A 16,300-nucleotide genomic window follows, 5' to 3' on the forward strand; every position below is an offset into this window, starting at 1 on the left:
CAGATCCAGTCGGACAATGTAACAGCAGTCGCGTACATAAACAGTCAGGGCGGAACAAAAAGCAGAGCGGCAATGGCAGAGGTGTCAAAGATCCTCCTCTGGGCAGAAAGACATGCAAAAGCTCTGTCTGCAATTTTCATTCCGGGAGTGGACAACTGGGAAGCAGACTTCCTCAGCAGACACGATCTCCATCCAGGAGAATGGGGACTCCACCAAGAAGTCTTCGCAGAGTTGACAGGTCTTTGGGGAATTCCTCAAATAGACATGATGGCGTCTCGTCACAACAAGAAGCTTCAGAGATATTGTTCCAGGTCAAGAGACCCTCAAGCAATTGCAGTGGATGCACTGGTGACCCAGTGGGTGTTTCGGTCGGTATATGTTTCCCTCCACTTCCACTGATACCAAAAGTTCTCAAAATCATAAGAAGAACGGGAGTTCGAGCGATCCTCATTGCCCCAGACTAGCCAAGGAGGGCTTGGTATCCAGATCTTCAGGAGTTGCTCATAAAAGATCCTCGGCCTCTTCCTCTTCGCGAGGACCTGCTGCAGCAGGGGCCGTGCGTGTATCAAGACTTACCGCGGCTACGTTTGACGGCATGGCTGTTGAGCGCCGGATCCTAGCCCGAAAGGGTATTCCCAAAGAAGTAATTTTCACTCTTATTCAGGCCAGGAAAGGAGTAACGTCTAAACATCACCACCGTATTTGGAGAAGATATGTGTCTTGGTGTGAAACCAAGAAGACTCCAACGGAAGAGTTTCAGTTAGGACGTTTTCTCCATTTTCTCCAGGCGGGTGTGGATGCGGGCCTACGATTGGGTTCAATCACGGTCCATATTTCGGCCTTGTCTGTTTTCTTTCAGAAACAGTTGGCCTCCCTTCCAGAAGTTCAGACATTCGTGAAAGGGGTGTTACACATCCAACCTCCATTTGTGCCTCCTGTGGCACCATGGGATCTTAACGTGGAGTTGCGATTCCTTCAATCGGATTGGTTTGAACCTCTCCAGAAGATAGAGTTGAAATTTCTCACTTGGAAAGTGGTCATGCTGTTGGCCTTTGCATCCGCAAGAAGGGTGTCTGAGTTAGGGGCCTTGTCTCACAAGAGCCCTTACTTTGTTTTGCATGAAGATGGGGCTGAGTTAAGTCATTCCACGGCAGGATTGCCGATACCGAATTCTGTGAATGCCCATTCTACTAGAAAGGTGGGCTCATCCTGGGCGGCTGCCCGGGGGGTCTCTGCATTTCAACTTTGCCGAGCAGCTACTTGGTCAGGGGCAAACACGTTTGCTAAGTTTTACAAATTTGACACCTTGGCCGATGAGGACCTACAGTTTGGTCAATCGGTGCTGCAGGGTCATCCGCACTCTCCCACCCGTATTGGAGTTTTGGTATAACCCCATGGTACCGAAGTGGACCCCAGCATCCTCTAGGACGTATGAGAAAACAGGATTTTAATACCTACCGGTAAATCCTTTTCTCCTAGTCCGTAGAGGATGCTGGGCACCCAGCCCAGTGCGTACTTTACCTGCAGTTGTTATGTTAAAAATGTTTCAGCAAGTTGCTGTAAGGTTCATGCCTGTTGGCGTGTGTTTTGTTAAATGCCATGTGTGCGGCATGGTTGAAGTGTGAGCTGGTATGAATCTCATCATTAACTTAAAAGTAAATCCTTCTCTCGAAATGTCCGTCTCCCTGGGCACAGTTCCTATACTGAGGTCTGGAGGAGGGGCATAGAGGGAGGAGCCAGTTCACACCCTGAAAAAGTCTTAAAATGCCAATGGCTCCTGCGGAACAGTCTATACCCCATGGTACTGAAGTGAACCCCAGCATCCTCTACGGACTAGGAGAAAAGGATTTACCGGTAGGTATTAAAATCCTGTTTTCCCCCTGTGTGTTATGTTGTACTGCTTAAAGTAATTTTGACTATTATTAATGTCTTTTCAATGTAACATGATTTTATTTATTTTTTTCTTGCAGACTCACCAGTGAATTTGATGCCCTTTTTAAAGGAGGATTCAGAAGATCTACATTGTGAGATCAAATCCTATTTCACAGACAACACACAGATCCTGTGGCCAGGGGTACCAACCAGAGGCAACACCCTGGACTCTTGGTACATCGGAAGAGTACAGCACAGGGGTGACAAGTTTCACATCACAGCATTTTTCACCAGACTTTCTGAGACCCCATCGGTAGAAGAGAAAGAAGATGACACACGCCCTGTGCTAGGTAATCACAAAGAAAAACAAAGCAAGCTGAAGGATAAATAAAAAGGTGTTTATACTTTGTGGGAAAGGGGTATTAATAAAACTGATTAGCAGAGCCGGATTTACGATGGGGCGGTCGTCCCAGGGCCCCCACATACTGTCCTCACAACTGCAAAAAAACATTGGAGTAGGAGTACAGCATTTTCCTGTCTCCTCTCCATCCCCCTCGGCAGCTGAGACGTTCCATTACAGCTGCGGCCGCCGAGGAGCTTCACTCACTGCAGTGTGAAGTCTCGCGAGATTTGACATTATCTGGCGAGACTTCTGTGAGTGAAGCTCCTCAGCGGCCACAGCTGTAATGGAACGTCTCAGCTGCCGAGGAGGACAGAGAGGAGACGGGTAAATGCTGTCCTCCTACTCCAATGTGTTTTTTTGCAGTTGTGAGGACAGTGTGTGGGGGCCCCACAAATTTGTTGCCAAGGGGCCCCCACAGACCTTAATCCGGCCCTGCTGATCAGCATAATTTTCACCTTGAAACAACAGTTGTAGCCCTTTCACATGCAAAACCAGTCATTACTGATTGTAAATACAGTTCACGTAAGTATCTGATCTATCATGGTGGCTTTTGATCATTTGTGTTGCACAATCCTAAAGTATTGGGCCAGATTTTGTTTTACTTGGGAAATTAATTTTCGTTCATCTTAATGAGCCATTCCATTGTCTAGTGCAGTGGTTCCCAAATTTTTTGAATCACGACGCCCTAGAGTATCAGAAAAAATTTTCACGGCACCCCTAGGCCAAAAGTTTTTTATTGAGATATTTAGAGTAAATGTTAAATTAAGCAAATTGTGGTTATATGTCATCCTTAGGTTGAATTGTGTGGTGTGGGACAGGAATTGCTTCTGTTTGTCCATATACAGGTTGAGTATCCCATATCCAAATATCCGAAATACGGAATATTCCGAAATACGGACTTTTTTGAGCGAGAGTGAGATAGTGAAACTTTTGTTTTCTGATGGCTCAATGTACACAAACTTTGTTTAATACACACAGTTATTAAAAATATTGTATTAAATGACCTTCAGACTTTGTATATAAGGTGTATATGAAACATAAATGAATTGTGTGAATGTAGACATACTTTGTTTAATGCACAAAGTTATAAAAAAATATTGGCTAAAATGACCTTCAGGCTGTGTGTATAAGGTGTATATGTAACATAAATGCATTCTGTGCTTAGATTTAGGTCCCATTGCCATGATATCTCATTATGGTATGCAATTATTCCAAAATACGGAAAAATCCGATATCCAAAATACCTCTGGTCCCAAGCATTTTGGATAAGGGAGACTCAACCTGTATTTTATGATTGGCAGCCACCAACACTGGTTTTGCCTTTTACATTGATCATTAATAATTCAAATTGGTCCTGGATCACCAATCCAAGGTACCCCTGCAAGTGTCCTGAGGCACCCCAGAATGCCTAGGCACACAGTTTGGGAACCACTGGTCTAGTGTCTTGGAATCTGTGTTTATGATTGTCTGTTGAACACCAATCTTCTCACCAGTGCCACGTATTTGGTATAGAGAAACTGACGTTCATTGGGTTACTAACTGTCTGTGGGGGGAATTCAATTTGTCACAATAACGCGGAATTTGACTGATCTCAGACTTTTCACAGGCACTACATAGTGAAATGACTGCAAAATCGGCTTATTGTGTGCTTTTGTGCTCCTGCGATTCACCCTATTCAATTGCAAGTTGTGAAAACAGGATTTTTGGGATAATTCTTGTCATCAAAGACAAAGAAAAATGTAAGAGAAAATGGGGAAATCTGGCTGTACCCCCCAAAAAAAGCCAAACAATATAGGAAAATAGTATAGAAGACTATTAGTGTTCATAAAAAAAGGTTTGCCATACTTAAATTGTGTCAAATGGCTGTTACTGTATATGTACCCCAATTTCCATCATTACACATCAGTATTGGCCAGTTAAAAATAATTAAACAGTGCTAAGTGCCTAAATAGTCATTCAGGGGGGTGTTTCAGGGTTTCTGAACCAAATCCTGAAATTTTTACCTTAAAATAGGTATTTTCCCAAGATTATCACCTGCTCAGAGGTGGTGAAGTAAAATTTTAGGTAAATCTATGGAGGATTATTGTTGAAATTTTATCGTGGACAATTGAGTAGCAGCTTTTCTCTGACGTCCTAGTGGATGCTGGGAACTCCGTAAGGACCATGGGGAATAGACGGGCTCCGCAGGAGACTGGGCACTCTAAAAGAAAGATTAGGTACTATCTGGTGTGCACTGGCTCCTCCCTCTATGCCCCTCCTCCAGACCTCAGTTAGAATCTGTGCCCGGCCAGAGCTGGATGCACCTAGTGGGCTCTCCTGAGCTTGCTAGTAAAGAAAGTATTTGTTAGGTTTTTTATTTTCAGTGAGATCTGCTGGCAACAGACTCACTGCTACGTGGGACTGAGGGGAGAGAAGCAAACCTACCTGCGTGCAGCTAGCTTGTGCTTCTTAGGCTACTGGACACCATTAGCTCCAGAGGGTTCGAACACAGGGTCTGACCTCGATCGTCCGTTCCCGGAGCCGCGCCGCCGTCCCCCTTGCAGAGCCAGAAGACAGAAGAAGGAGATGGAATCGGCGGCAGAAGACTCCGGTCTTCATTAAGGTAGCGCACAGCACTGCAGCTGTGCGCCATTGCTCCCACTGCACACCACACACTCCGGTCACTGTAGGGTGCAGGGCGCTGGGGGGGGGGGCGCCCTGGGCAGCAATAAGAATACCTTTTGGCACATTATGCACAATACAGTCTGGAAAACTGTATATGTGCAAAAAACCCCGCCATTAAGATATACAAAACGCGGGAGAAGCCCGCCGCTGAGGGGGCGGGGCCTTCTTCCTCAGCACACCAGCGCCATTTTCTCTTCACAGCTCCGCTGGAAGGACGCTCCCCTGCAGTATCCTGTACAAGAAGGGTAAAAAAGAGAGGGGGGGCACATAAATTTAGGCGCAAATAAGATAATAAGCAGCTATTGGGAAAAATCACTCATTATAGTGTAAATCCCTGTGTTATATAGCGCTGTGTGCTGGCATACTCTCTCTCTGTCTCCCCAAAGGACTTTGTGGGGTCCTGTCCTCAGTCAGAGCATTCCCTGTGTGTGTGTGTGTGGTGTGTCGGTACGGCTGTGTCGACATGTTTGATGAGGGTTACGTGGAGGCGGAGCAAGGGCAGATAAGTGTGGTGTCGCCCCCGACGGGGCCGACACCGGATTGGATGGATATGTGGAAGGTCTTAACAGACAGTGTCAACTCCTTACGTAAAAGGTTCGATGACGCAGCAGCCTTGGGACAGCCGGGATCTCAGCCCGCGCCTGCCCAGGCGTCTCAGAGGCCATCAGGGGCTCATAAACGCCCGTTAGCTCAGATGGTAGACACAGATGTCGACACGGAGTCTGACTCCAGTGTAGATGAGGATGAGACAAATGCACAGTCTACAAAAGCCATCCGATGCATGATTACTGCAATGAAAAATGTATTGCACATTTCTGATATTAACCCGGTTACTACCAAGAAGGGTATTATGTTTGGGGAGAAAAAGCAGCCAGTGACTTTTCCCCCATCTGATGAATTAAATGAATTGTGTGAGGAAGCGTGGAGTTCCCCCGATAAGAAACTAGTGATTTCTAAGAGGTTACTGATGGCGTACCCTTTCCCGCCAACGGACAGGTTACGTTGGGAAACATCCCCTAGGGTGGACAAGGCGCTCACACGCTTATCAAAAAAGGTGGCACTGCCGTCTCAGGATACGGCCGCCTTAAAGGAGCCTGCGGATAGAAAGCAGGAAGCTATCCTGAAGTCTGTGTATACACACTCAGGTACTATACTGAGACCTGCTATTGCTTCAGCATGGATGTGTAGTGCTGCAGCCGCATGGTCTGATACCCTGTCAGACAACATTGATTCCCTCGACAGGGATGCTATTTTGCTAACCATAGAACATATAAAAGACGTCGTCTTATATATGCGGGATGCACAGAGGGACATTTGCCTGCTGGCATCTAGAATTAATGCAATGTCCATTTCTGCCAGGAGAGTATTATGGACTCGGCAGTGGACAGGTGATGCTGATTCTAAAAGACACATGGAGGTTTTGCCTTATAAGGGTGAGGAATTGTTTGGGGACGGTCTCTCGGACCTCGTATCCACGGCAACAGCCGGGAAGTCAACTTTTTTACCTCAGGTTCCCTCACAGCCTAAGAAAGCACCGTATTATCATGTACAGTCCTTTCGGCCTCAGAAAGGCAAGCGGGTCAGAGGCGCATCCTTTCTGCCCAGAGGCAGGGGTAGAGGAAAGAAGCTGCACCAGGCAGCCAGTTCCCAAGAACAAAAATCCTCCCCCGCTTCCTCTAAGTCCACCGCATGACGCTGGGGCTCCACAGGCAGAGCCGAGTGCGGTGGGGGCGCGTCTCCGAAACTTCAGCAACCAGTGGGTTCGCTCACAAGTGGATTTCTGGGCTGTACAAATTGTATCTCAGGGATACAAGCTGGAGTTCGAGGCGACTCCCCCTCGCCGTTACCTCAAATCAGCCTTGCCAGCTGCTGCCAGGGAAAGGGAGGTAGTACTGGCGGCAATTCACAAGCTGTACCTCCAGCAGGTGATAATCAAGGTTCCCCTCCTTCAACAGGGACGGGGTTACTATTCCACAATGTTTGTGGTACCGAAACCAGACGGTTCGGTGAGACCCATTCTGAATTTAAAATCCTTGAACACTTATATAAGGAAGTTCAAGTTCAAAATGGAATCGCTCAGGGCGGTTATTGAAAGCCTGGAAGAGGGGGATTTTATGGTGTCACTGGACATCAAGGATGCTTACTTGCATGTCCCCGTTTACCCACCTCACCAGGAGTACCTCAGGTTTGTGGTACAGGATTGTCATTACCAATTCCAGACGTTGCCGTTTGGTCTGTCCACGGCACCGAGAGTATTTACCAAGGTAATGGCCGAAATGATGATACTCCTTCGGAAGAAGGGAGTTATAATTATCCCGTACTTGGACGATCTCCTTATAAAGGCGAGGTCCAGAGAGCAGTTGTTAGTCAGCGTAGCACTCTCTCGGGAAGTGTTGCAACAGCACGGCTGGATTCTGAATATCCCAAAGTCGCAGCTGATTCCTGCGACGCGTCTGCTCTTCCTGGGCATGATTCTGGACACAGAACAGAAGAAGGTATTTCTCCCGGTGGAGAAGGCCCAGGAATTGTCATCTCTGGTCAGGGACCTCCTAAAACCAAAACAGGTGTCGGTGCATCACTGCACGCGAGTCCTGGGAAAGATGGTGGCTTCTTACGAAGCAATTCCCTTCGGCAGGTTCCATGCAAGGATCTTTCAGTGGGATCTGTTAGACAAATGGTCCGGATCGCATCTTCAGATGCATCGGTTGATCACCCTGTCCCCAAGGGCCAGGGTGTCTCTGCTGTGGTGGCTGCAGAGTGCTCATCTTCTCGAGGGCCGCAGATTCGGCATACAGGACTGGGTCCTGGTGACCACGGACGCAAGCCTCCGAGGATGGGGGGCAGTCACTCAGGGAAGGAACTTCCAAGGACAGTGGTCAAGTCAGGAGACTTCACTACACTACACATAAATATACTGGAACTAAGGGCCATTTACAACGCCCTGAGTCGAGCAGAGCCCCTGCTTCAACACCAACCAGTGCTGATTCAATCAGACAACATCACGGCGGTCGCCCATGTAAACCGCCAGGGCGGCACAAGAAGCAGGATGGCGATGGCAGAAGTCACAAGGATTCTCCGATGGGCGGAAAATCACGTGCTAGCACTGTCAGCAGTGTTCAGTCCGGGAGTGGACAACTGGGAAGCAGACTTCCTCAGCAGGCACGACCTCCACCCGGGAGAGTGGGGACTTTATCCAGAAGTCTTCACGCAGATTGTAAACCATTGGGAACAGCCGCAGGTGGACATGATGGCGTCCCGCCTCAACAAAAAGCTAAAAAAATATTGCGCCAGGTCAAGGGACCCTCAGGCGATAGCTGTGGACGCACTAGTGACACCGTGGGTGTTCCAGACGGTTTATGTGTTCCCTCCTCTTCCTCTCATACCCAAGGTACTGAGGATAGTAAGAAAGAGAGGAGTAAGAACTATACTCATCGTTCCGGATTGGCCAAGAAGAACTTGGTACCCAGAACTACAAGAAATGATCTCAGAGGACCCATGGCCTCTGCCTCTCAGACAGGACCTGTTACAGCAGGGGCCCTGTCTGTTCCAAGACTTACCGCGGCTGCGTTTGACGGCATGGCGGTTGAACGCCGGATCCTAACGGAAAAGGGCATTCCGGATGAAGTGATTCCTACGCTGATAAAGGCTAGGAAAGACGTGACAGCACAACATTATCACCGTATATGGCGAAAATATGTTGCTTGGTGTGAGGCTAGGAAGGCCCCTACAGAGGAATTCCAGCTGGGTCGATTTCGTGCACTTCCTACAGTCAGGAGTGACTATGGGCCTAAAATTAGGATCCATTAAGGTCCAGATTTCGGCCCTATCTATTTTCTTTCAAAAAGAACTGGCTTCACTGCCTGAAGTTCAGACGTTTGTTAAGGGAGTGCTGCATATTCAGCCCCCTTTTGTGCCTCCAGTGGCACCTTGGGATCTTAACGTTGTGTTGGATTTCCTGAAATCCCACTGGTTTGAGCCACTTAAGACCGTGGAGCTAAAATATCTCACGTGGAAAGTGGTCATGCTATTGGCCTTAGCTTCGGCTAGGCGTGTGTCAGAATTGGCGGCTTTGTCATGTAAAAGCCCTTATCTGATCTTCCATATGGACAGGGCAGAATTGAGGACTCGTCCCCAATTTCTCCCTAAGGTGGTATCAGCGTTTCATTTGAACCAACCTATTGTGGTGCCTGCGGCTACTCGGGGCTTGGAGGACTCCAAGTTACTAGATGTAGTCAGGGCTTTGAAAATCTATGTAGCCAGGACGGCTGGAGTCAGGAAAACTGACTCGCTGTTTATCCTGCATGCACCCAACAAGCTGGGTGCTCCTGCTTCAAAGCAAACTATTGCGCGCTGGATCTGTAACACGATTCAGCAAGCTCATTCTGCGGCAGGATTGGCGCATCCTAAATCAGTAAAAGCCCATTCAACAAGGAAGGTGGGCTCTTCTTGGGCGGCTGCCCGAGGGGTCTCGGCTTTACAGCTTTGCCGAGCTGCTACTTGGTCAGGTTCAAACACATTTACTAAGTTCTACAAGTTTGATACCCTGGCTGAGGAGGACCTTGCCTTTGCTCATTCGGTGCTGCAGAGTCATCCGCACTCTCCCGCCCGTTTGGGAGCTTTGGTATAATCCCCATTGTCCTTACGGAGTTCCCAACATCCACTAGGACGTCGGAGAAAATAAGAATTTACTCACCGGTAATTCTATTTCTCGTAGTCCGTAGTGGATGCTGGGCGCCCGTCCCAAGTGCGGACTCTCTGCAATACATGTATATAGTTATTGCTTAACTAAAGGGTTATTGTTATGAGCCATCTGTTACTGAGGCTCAGTTGTTGTTCATACTGTTAACTGGGTATGGTTATCACAAGTTGTACAGTGTGATTGGTGTGGCTGGTATGAGTCTTACCCTGGATTCCAAATCCTTTCCTTGTTGTGTCAGCTCTTCCGGGCACAGTTTCCTTAACTGAGGTCTGGAGGAGGGGCATAGAGGGAGGAGCCAGTGCACACCAGATAGTACCTAATCTTTCTTTTAGAGTGCCCAGTCTCCTGCGGAGCCCGTCTATTCCCCATGGTCCTTACGGAGTTCCCAGCATCCACTGCGGACTACGAGAAATAGAATTACCGGTGAGTAAATTCTTATTATTGTGGGTTGCAATAAAAGCCCTGTTTTTATTGTGAAAACCGGAATTCACCCCTAGGGGCCTATTTATCAAGTAATATTTGTGAGAAATTACACAAACACAGCCATTTTTGGTACCCGCAAATATTATGGGACCCCCAAATATCTGCTGTGGTCCACAGCAGATATCTCCAACGTCTGTCTGTGCATGTGCACTGCTTTTCCACCTTGGGGGAATTAAAGCGTGAGGACCATATTGCTAGCCACTGGCGTATCTATAATAGGTGCAAGGTGTGCGGTGCACGTGGGACCAGGTAGACTCACACACTGAAAACCCTGCACCCATTTAACTATATTCACTTCTCTGTCGACCCGGCTCTTGCTGCAGAGCAGTAAAAATCACACCGAAAATGGGCACCGTGACTATTTTCTGCATGCGCAATACAGATGTCCCCGGGAACACGGAGCAGGCGCCATCTTCCCAAAGACGTGCACATGCGAAGTAGACTCAGGCACAATGCCCGCAAGAGAGGAGGGGGCTCAATTGGAGACTGGACATGAACCCCCTCTTCTCTTAAAGCGCCTGTGTTGCTAACCCTATAGATTGCAAAGCAGTACAGTGACAAACAGCGGTAAGCTAAGCACTCTCCTTTTTAGCATATTCTAGGTGGGAGGGAAGGCCAACGAGTAGTGCGCAAGCATTGGAGTTGTATCACAATCTATAAGTCAGCTGCTTCTGCTTAATTGTTTCAGACTTCATACATCTGTATCAGGCATCTTTAAAATTATAGTTGATATGGAGGGCAAAATATTATACAGTGTATTACTCTTTTGTAGAGATGTGCGGGTTTGGCTTTCTGTGACTGAACCCAGACGAGGCAAAATGTCATCTTGGTGTCAGATCTTGCATGTTTTGGATTCTGTAAAAGGCCCCTCCCTCTGAGATTTGGGCTCCATTTCACATAGGACGCCAGAGGGTTAGGGTGTGGAGGCAGGGTTGGACTGGCCCACAGTGGTACAGGGGAAACCCCGGTGAGCTCCACTACCTGACTATGCATTTGAATGATACATTCTACATATGTTACAATATACTGCACATGACTATGGTCTATTTTCTACAGTGCATTGGTGTTAATAATCTGGTAAAATTATCATACATGTACTAGGAGTATTTACTATGATGAAGTATGGCTTTTTTGTACAAATCTTCCATGAAGACCACTTCTGGACAGACTTCTCCGAACAGTAGATGGGTGTATCTGGGTCCCACTGGTTTCTGCCAGTTCTGAGCTGATGGCACTGGTAGACATCTTCTGATTTCGAATGGAAATAAGCATGATGTGTCTTTCATCTGATGCACTTTTTCCTTGGCTGACCACTGTGTCTACAGTTTTCAAGGTTGCCCTTTTTTGTGCTTCTTCAAAAGAGCTTGGACAGTACATCTTGAAAGCCCAGTCTCTTTTGAAATCTTTGCCTGGGAGAGACCTTGCTGATGCAGTATAACTACTGTAACTACCTTGTGTCTTGTTGCGGTGCCCAATCTTGCCATGGTCTTTGACATGAAACTGTCTTCCACAACCTCACCTTTGTTGCAGAGTTCCCCAAGCTCTTCCTTTAATGTGAATTGATGCCATCTGCGGGCACATGGCATCTATTCACGGGGTGGCAGCAATGCAATGGGCAGACTGTTTTAGCATGGAGCAGGGAACATTTTGCCCTTTAAAAATTGTGCAGGGCTAGGTGCCCTGTTAAAACAGCCTAGCATGAAGATTATGTATGTGGATCAGTCTATAGAAGAACAGGAGCAGCAACCCAGTACTAGTGCTGTGGCTGTTGCTAGGGGCCAAACACAGTCTGGCAACACCTTCTCACTCTGAGTCTAGTAGAGGTGTCACCTTTAAATCAGACAAATCAGTGCCCAAAAAAGAACACTAAGGCTAAAGAACAAACTGTGTGTTCACAAATCCCTAAGGAGAGTCTAGGGGTTTCCATATTAGCTATGTGTGAGTGTGACATTTCTGACACTGTACTCATAGAGAAGCCTCCTTTCACCATTTTTCACCCTCTGTAATGTAAGGATGAACAGTACAAGTAAAGATGGTGACCTAGAAATTGAGGATGCTACTGTGGAAATGCAACATGATGAGGGGTATATTTGTGTATCTGTCACGAATGAGGATGTTGATGATGAGGATGCTGTTTGTGTCGAAGTAAGTCAGCCACCAGTGGCAACAGTTCTTGAGAAGAAGTCCATTGTCATACCTCGGTATAAGACCAAAAAAGCCACATATTTTGTGTGGAATTATTTTTACCCAAACCCTGACAACATCTGTACCGTTTATGAAGCCAAAGTAAGTAGAGGTAGGTATGTTAACCATCTTAGAATCGCCTCCCTGTTACGTCATTTGCAGCAAGTTCGTGCATGTTATTTATCAAAATCTAAAAAAATCCTGTAAAATATTACCAAGCAGTTCAGTATCAGTTACCAGCAGTTTTGACCAGCACATGCAGTCTCCACCACCAACACTCTCATCATCAACCTCCTCAATAATGATTGGTGGTAGACCTTACAAAAAATGTGTTTATGGAGGCTAAAACAAACCAAGCACCTCAGCCACAAAAATAGCAGTCACTGTCGCTGAAGTGCTTGGTTTGTTAAACTGTGCATGTTCTTTTTCATATACAACTAAAAGGTGGGCGGGAGGGCCCAATTCCATTTTGCACCACTTTTCTTTTCATCATGGACTGTATTTTTCAAGGACATTGACAGACTTTTTTGCATAGACAAACATTTTTCTTGGTTATTTACTACATTTGTAATTTTCAACACATTTTTAAACAGAAATAACTGCAGTGTGTTTGTGCCTAATTTAGCTAGCCAGCCTGCCTTTGGCCAATATTGGTGGATAATGTTGTGAGGTGGTTAAAACTGACTGAATATAAATGTTTATTGGGGTTAATAATACTGTAGGAACAAAAACAGACCCAAATTACATGATTTTTAGCAATTAAAAAAAAAGGTGTTTTTGCCAAAACTGGACAACAAAAACAAAATATGAGGGTGGTTTTGACAAAACCAAAAATACAGGGTCCGCGCACATCTCTACTCTTATGAAATGAAATGAAACAGAATATAGGTTGTCGTAGAAAATACTGTTATAAATTTCTAGAATTTGTGAAATAAATAAACATCTTACATGGATAACCTGAATTTCCTCTTCAGCTACTTTTATGGTTCGTACCCAAACCCCTAAAGTCTACGGAAGGTTGAAGCAGAATGTGTTGTTGGACTGCGTATTCACTGTGGATCATCGGACGGATGTGTCTGTCACTTGGAGTTACCAGGGTAAAGGAAGGAGAGATGTAAAATTACTTTCTTACAATGCATCCACAAAAAAGCTACAATACAACAGCAAGGAAGTTCTGATGCAGATGGCTGGATTACAAAATGGAAATGCGTCTCTTCTTGTGAGCAATTTAACTATGGAGAATGAAGGACTGTTCACCTGCACTATATCTGTGGCCTCTCTCTTTGCGGACCAACAAATTCGTCTCAAAATCAGAGGTATTTACACTGCTGTGTTTTATTTCTGTGAAATGTTACAAGTTGATATGTTATTTACAGTAGCAGGGGCATGAACTCCTGGCAGGGTCCCGTGGGCAGTAGCCCCAACTCCTCCATGTTGTGCCCCTTCCGTCTGTGGCTAGTTACATATAGGCAGCGATATTTGTGAAGTTGGTGCATGTGCAGAAGATAACAAAGGTTCTGGCACAGTGCCAGAGTCTGCTTTCACTGTGCGGTGCCATCTTTCCGAAGATGTCACTTGAAAGATGGCATCACCATTACACTACATAGTGGAACCCTAGGGCTCATGTGCACCAGACACCCTGCACCTATTGTAGAGTCACCTACAGTATGTGTGGTAGCTTCCATACGCTGGAAAATAATTAAGATTGTAGTTTTATTCATTTTCGGTAATTATTTCACTTTTTTTTTTTTTCGGTTTCCAAAACTAGTTAGGGGAATGAAAAACTACACCCCCAAAAAAAAGAGGTGGCGGTATACAGTACGTACCACTAAGTACCATCAGAAATAAAGCACTGGGTGTAATGCAGGTGATTCACATAGACTGCAGAAATGTCGCCTAGTGCATTGCTATAATGTCTCACCCACCATCATCTTTCTATGAATATAAGAATGCAGGTCTCCCACTAGGTCTATGGTGTGATTGCGTGCTTGGTGTCAAATGCCAAATGCCACATTGTCTTCAAAGGAGGTCTTTAGACTTACATGGGGGAATTCAGTTGTTATCGCCCCCTGATCTCCTGTCTAAAGTGATGGGAGATCGCAGGGGCGATATTCAACTGATGCCCCCTAATGAGCTAATCACGCCCATTAGTGTTGGTTTTAGCCTTGTAAAATGGCTAAACCCTACTAAAGTAATGGGCTTGATCAGGTAAAGTACCGTTTCAGCAGGTCACTTTTCACACATTTCAAATCCCAACCCCCAGAAATATCAGTGCCGGCAGCCATCACGCCCGAACGGAGTTAAAATTGAATAGCTCCGTTTGACACCATCTAGTGGCTGCCTGCGGGAATAACATTTAAATTTCACCCAAACACTCAAAATTGCATTTTAGGAAGAGTTGGGGGGGTGTCTTGGGAGCTGATATCCCTATAGGTTAGCCAACCGTATATTTGTTTTAACAGTAATAGCGAGGGGGGGGTTGGTTTGAGCGCTCACTTTGTGTGTATGAATATGTATATGGAGATTGACACTATGGGGGAGATTCAATTGTTTGAAATGTCAATTGGGTATCTGCTTTTTCCTATCTAATAGGAAAAAACAGACACCCAACCGACTTTTCAAACATTTGAATTCAATAAAATCAATTCACAAGCTGACAAGGAAAGTACAGTGGTATGCACACATAGGTACACGGTGTTTATACAATGCACAGTGTTGCTTCAGTGTAAAAGTAAATGAGCGGATGCATCAGATGATAAAAGTTCTAAGGTTAAGAAAGTAAGTTTAGTCAGTTTGTATAGAACCAGTCAATACTACTCCAGCGCTTGCATGATGCTGTAAGATAAACCCGTTACTGTGCTAGACAGGTTAGAAATGCTCCAGTGCTTGCATGCTGCTGGAAATTGTAGTCGGGGGTTGTGGAATCACTGCTGAGTACCTTGAGCTGCACAACCTCACGTGACAGCTACCAGATGCAAGACACCAAAAACAGACGCGTCACCATAGGAACCAGCGGGGACGGCAGACCACAGCAGCACCAGGGATCCCACAAGGACGATCACCCCTCGGGTGACATCAGAAGGGTAAGTTAGTGTAACTGGTGGGTACGGGACGCTGGCCATCCAATCACAACCTCGGACTACAAGTTCCAGCACCACGCACGCACTGGAGCATTTCTAACCTGTCTAGCCAGAGCTGGCCCTAGGCATAGGCAAACTAGGCAAATGCCTAGGGCATTTGGTATGCCTAGGGGCACAAGCAGCATCTGCTGAAAAAAATTATATGCAGCATGCCTATATTCTGTGTGTGACTGCGGCTGTATCTGCATACGAAATGCTACGTTAAAGTGTATTCCTGGAAATCAGTGTAACGTAGCATTTTCTATTCTGATACACTCACAGTCGGACACAGAATATAGGTATGCCGCATATCATTTTAATCAGCAGAAGCTGCTTGTGCACCCTTGCCACATAGTTATGCAAATAAGATGCATTTTCATCAAAAAAAGGTTAGCAGAGCTGCCAGTTGACTCCCACCATGCATCTCCTGCTGCATGGCAAATTGAGGCAAGATATATGAGGACACATCTGCATCCAAGCAGAGGCAGAGGTAACAGTGTTAGCGGCCATGTGAGTGCTGTGTGCGGGTGGGTTGATTGTGTAGTAGAGTTCGGCATATGTGTAAGTGGCATTATGTGTGTTGTGTATAAATGCATTAATAATGTGTGGCAAATGTGTTAGGGGCACTATGTGTGTATTTATGTGTATAAGTGCACTAATAATGTGCGGCGTGTGAAAGGGACATTGTGTGTGCATTTATGTGTATAAGGGCATTAAGAATGTGCAGCATATGTGTAAGGGACATTATGTGTATAAGGGCATTAATAAAGGTTGGCATAATGTGTAAGGGGCGTTACTGTGTGGTATTATGTGTATAAATGTGTTACTAATGTGTGGCTCGTGTATAAAGTGCTCTACTGTGTGGCGTAACATATA

At 46.0% G+C, this 16,300-nt stretch overlaps 1 protein-coding gene across 1 annotated transcript in view; it reads left to right on the forward strand.

Moving 5' to 3' along the window:
• The window catches only part of LOC135049969 (tapasin-related protein-like), a 63,033-nt gene that overhangs the window by 19,601 nt on the left and 27,132 nt on the right, over positions 1–16,300 (forward strand). The window contains exons 3-4 of the mRNA XM_063956016.1: positions 1,971–2,222; positions 13,280–13,621. Of these exons, the coding sequence (XP_063812086.1) occupies positions 1,971–2,222; positions 13,280–13,621 (594 nt within the window). The remainder of the gene's footprint in view (positions 1–1,970; positions 2,223–13,279; positions 13,622–16,300) is intronic.

The sequence above is a fragment of the Pseudophryne corroboree genome, chromosome 2 (genome assembly GCF_028390025.1).
Source record: "Pseudophryne corroboree isolate aPseCor3 chromosome 2, aPseCor3.hap2, whole genome shotgun sequence".
Classification (NCBI taxonomy): Eukaryota; Metazoa; Chordata; class Amphibia; order Anura; family Myobatrachidae; genus Pseudophryne; species Pseudophryne corroboree.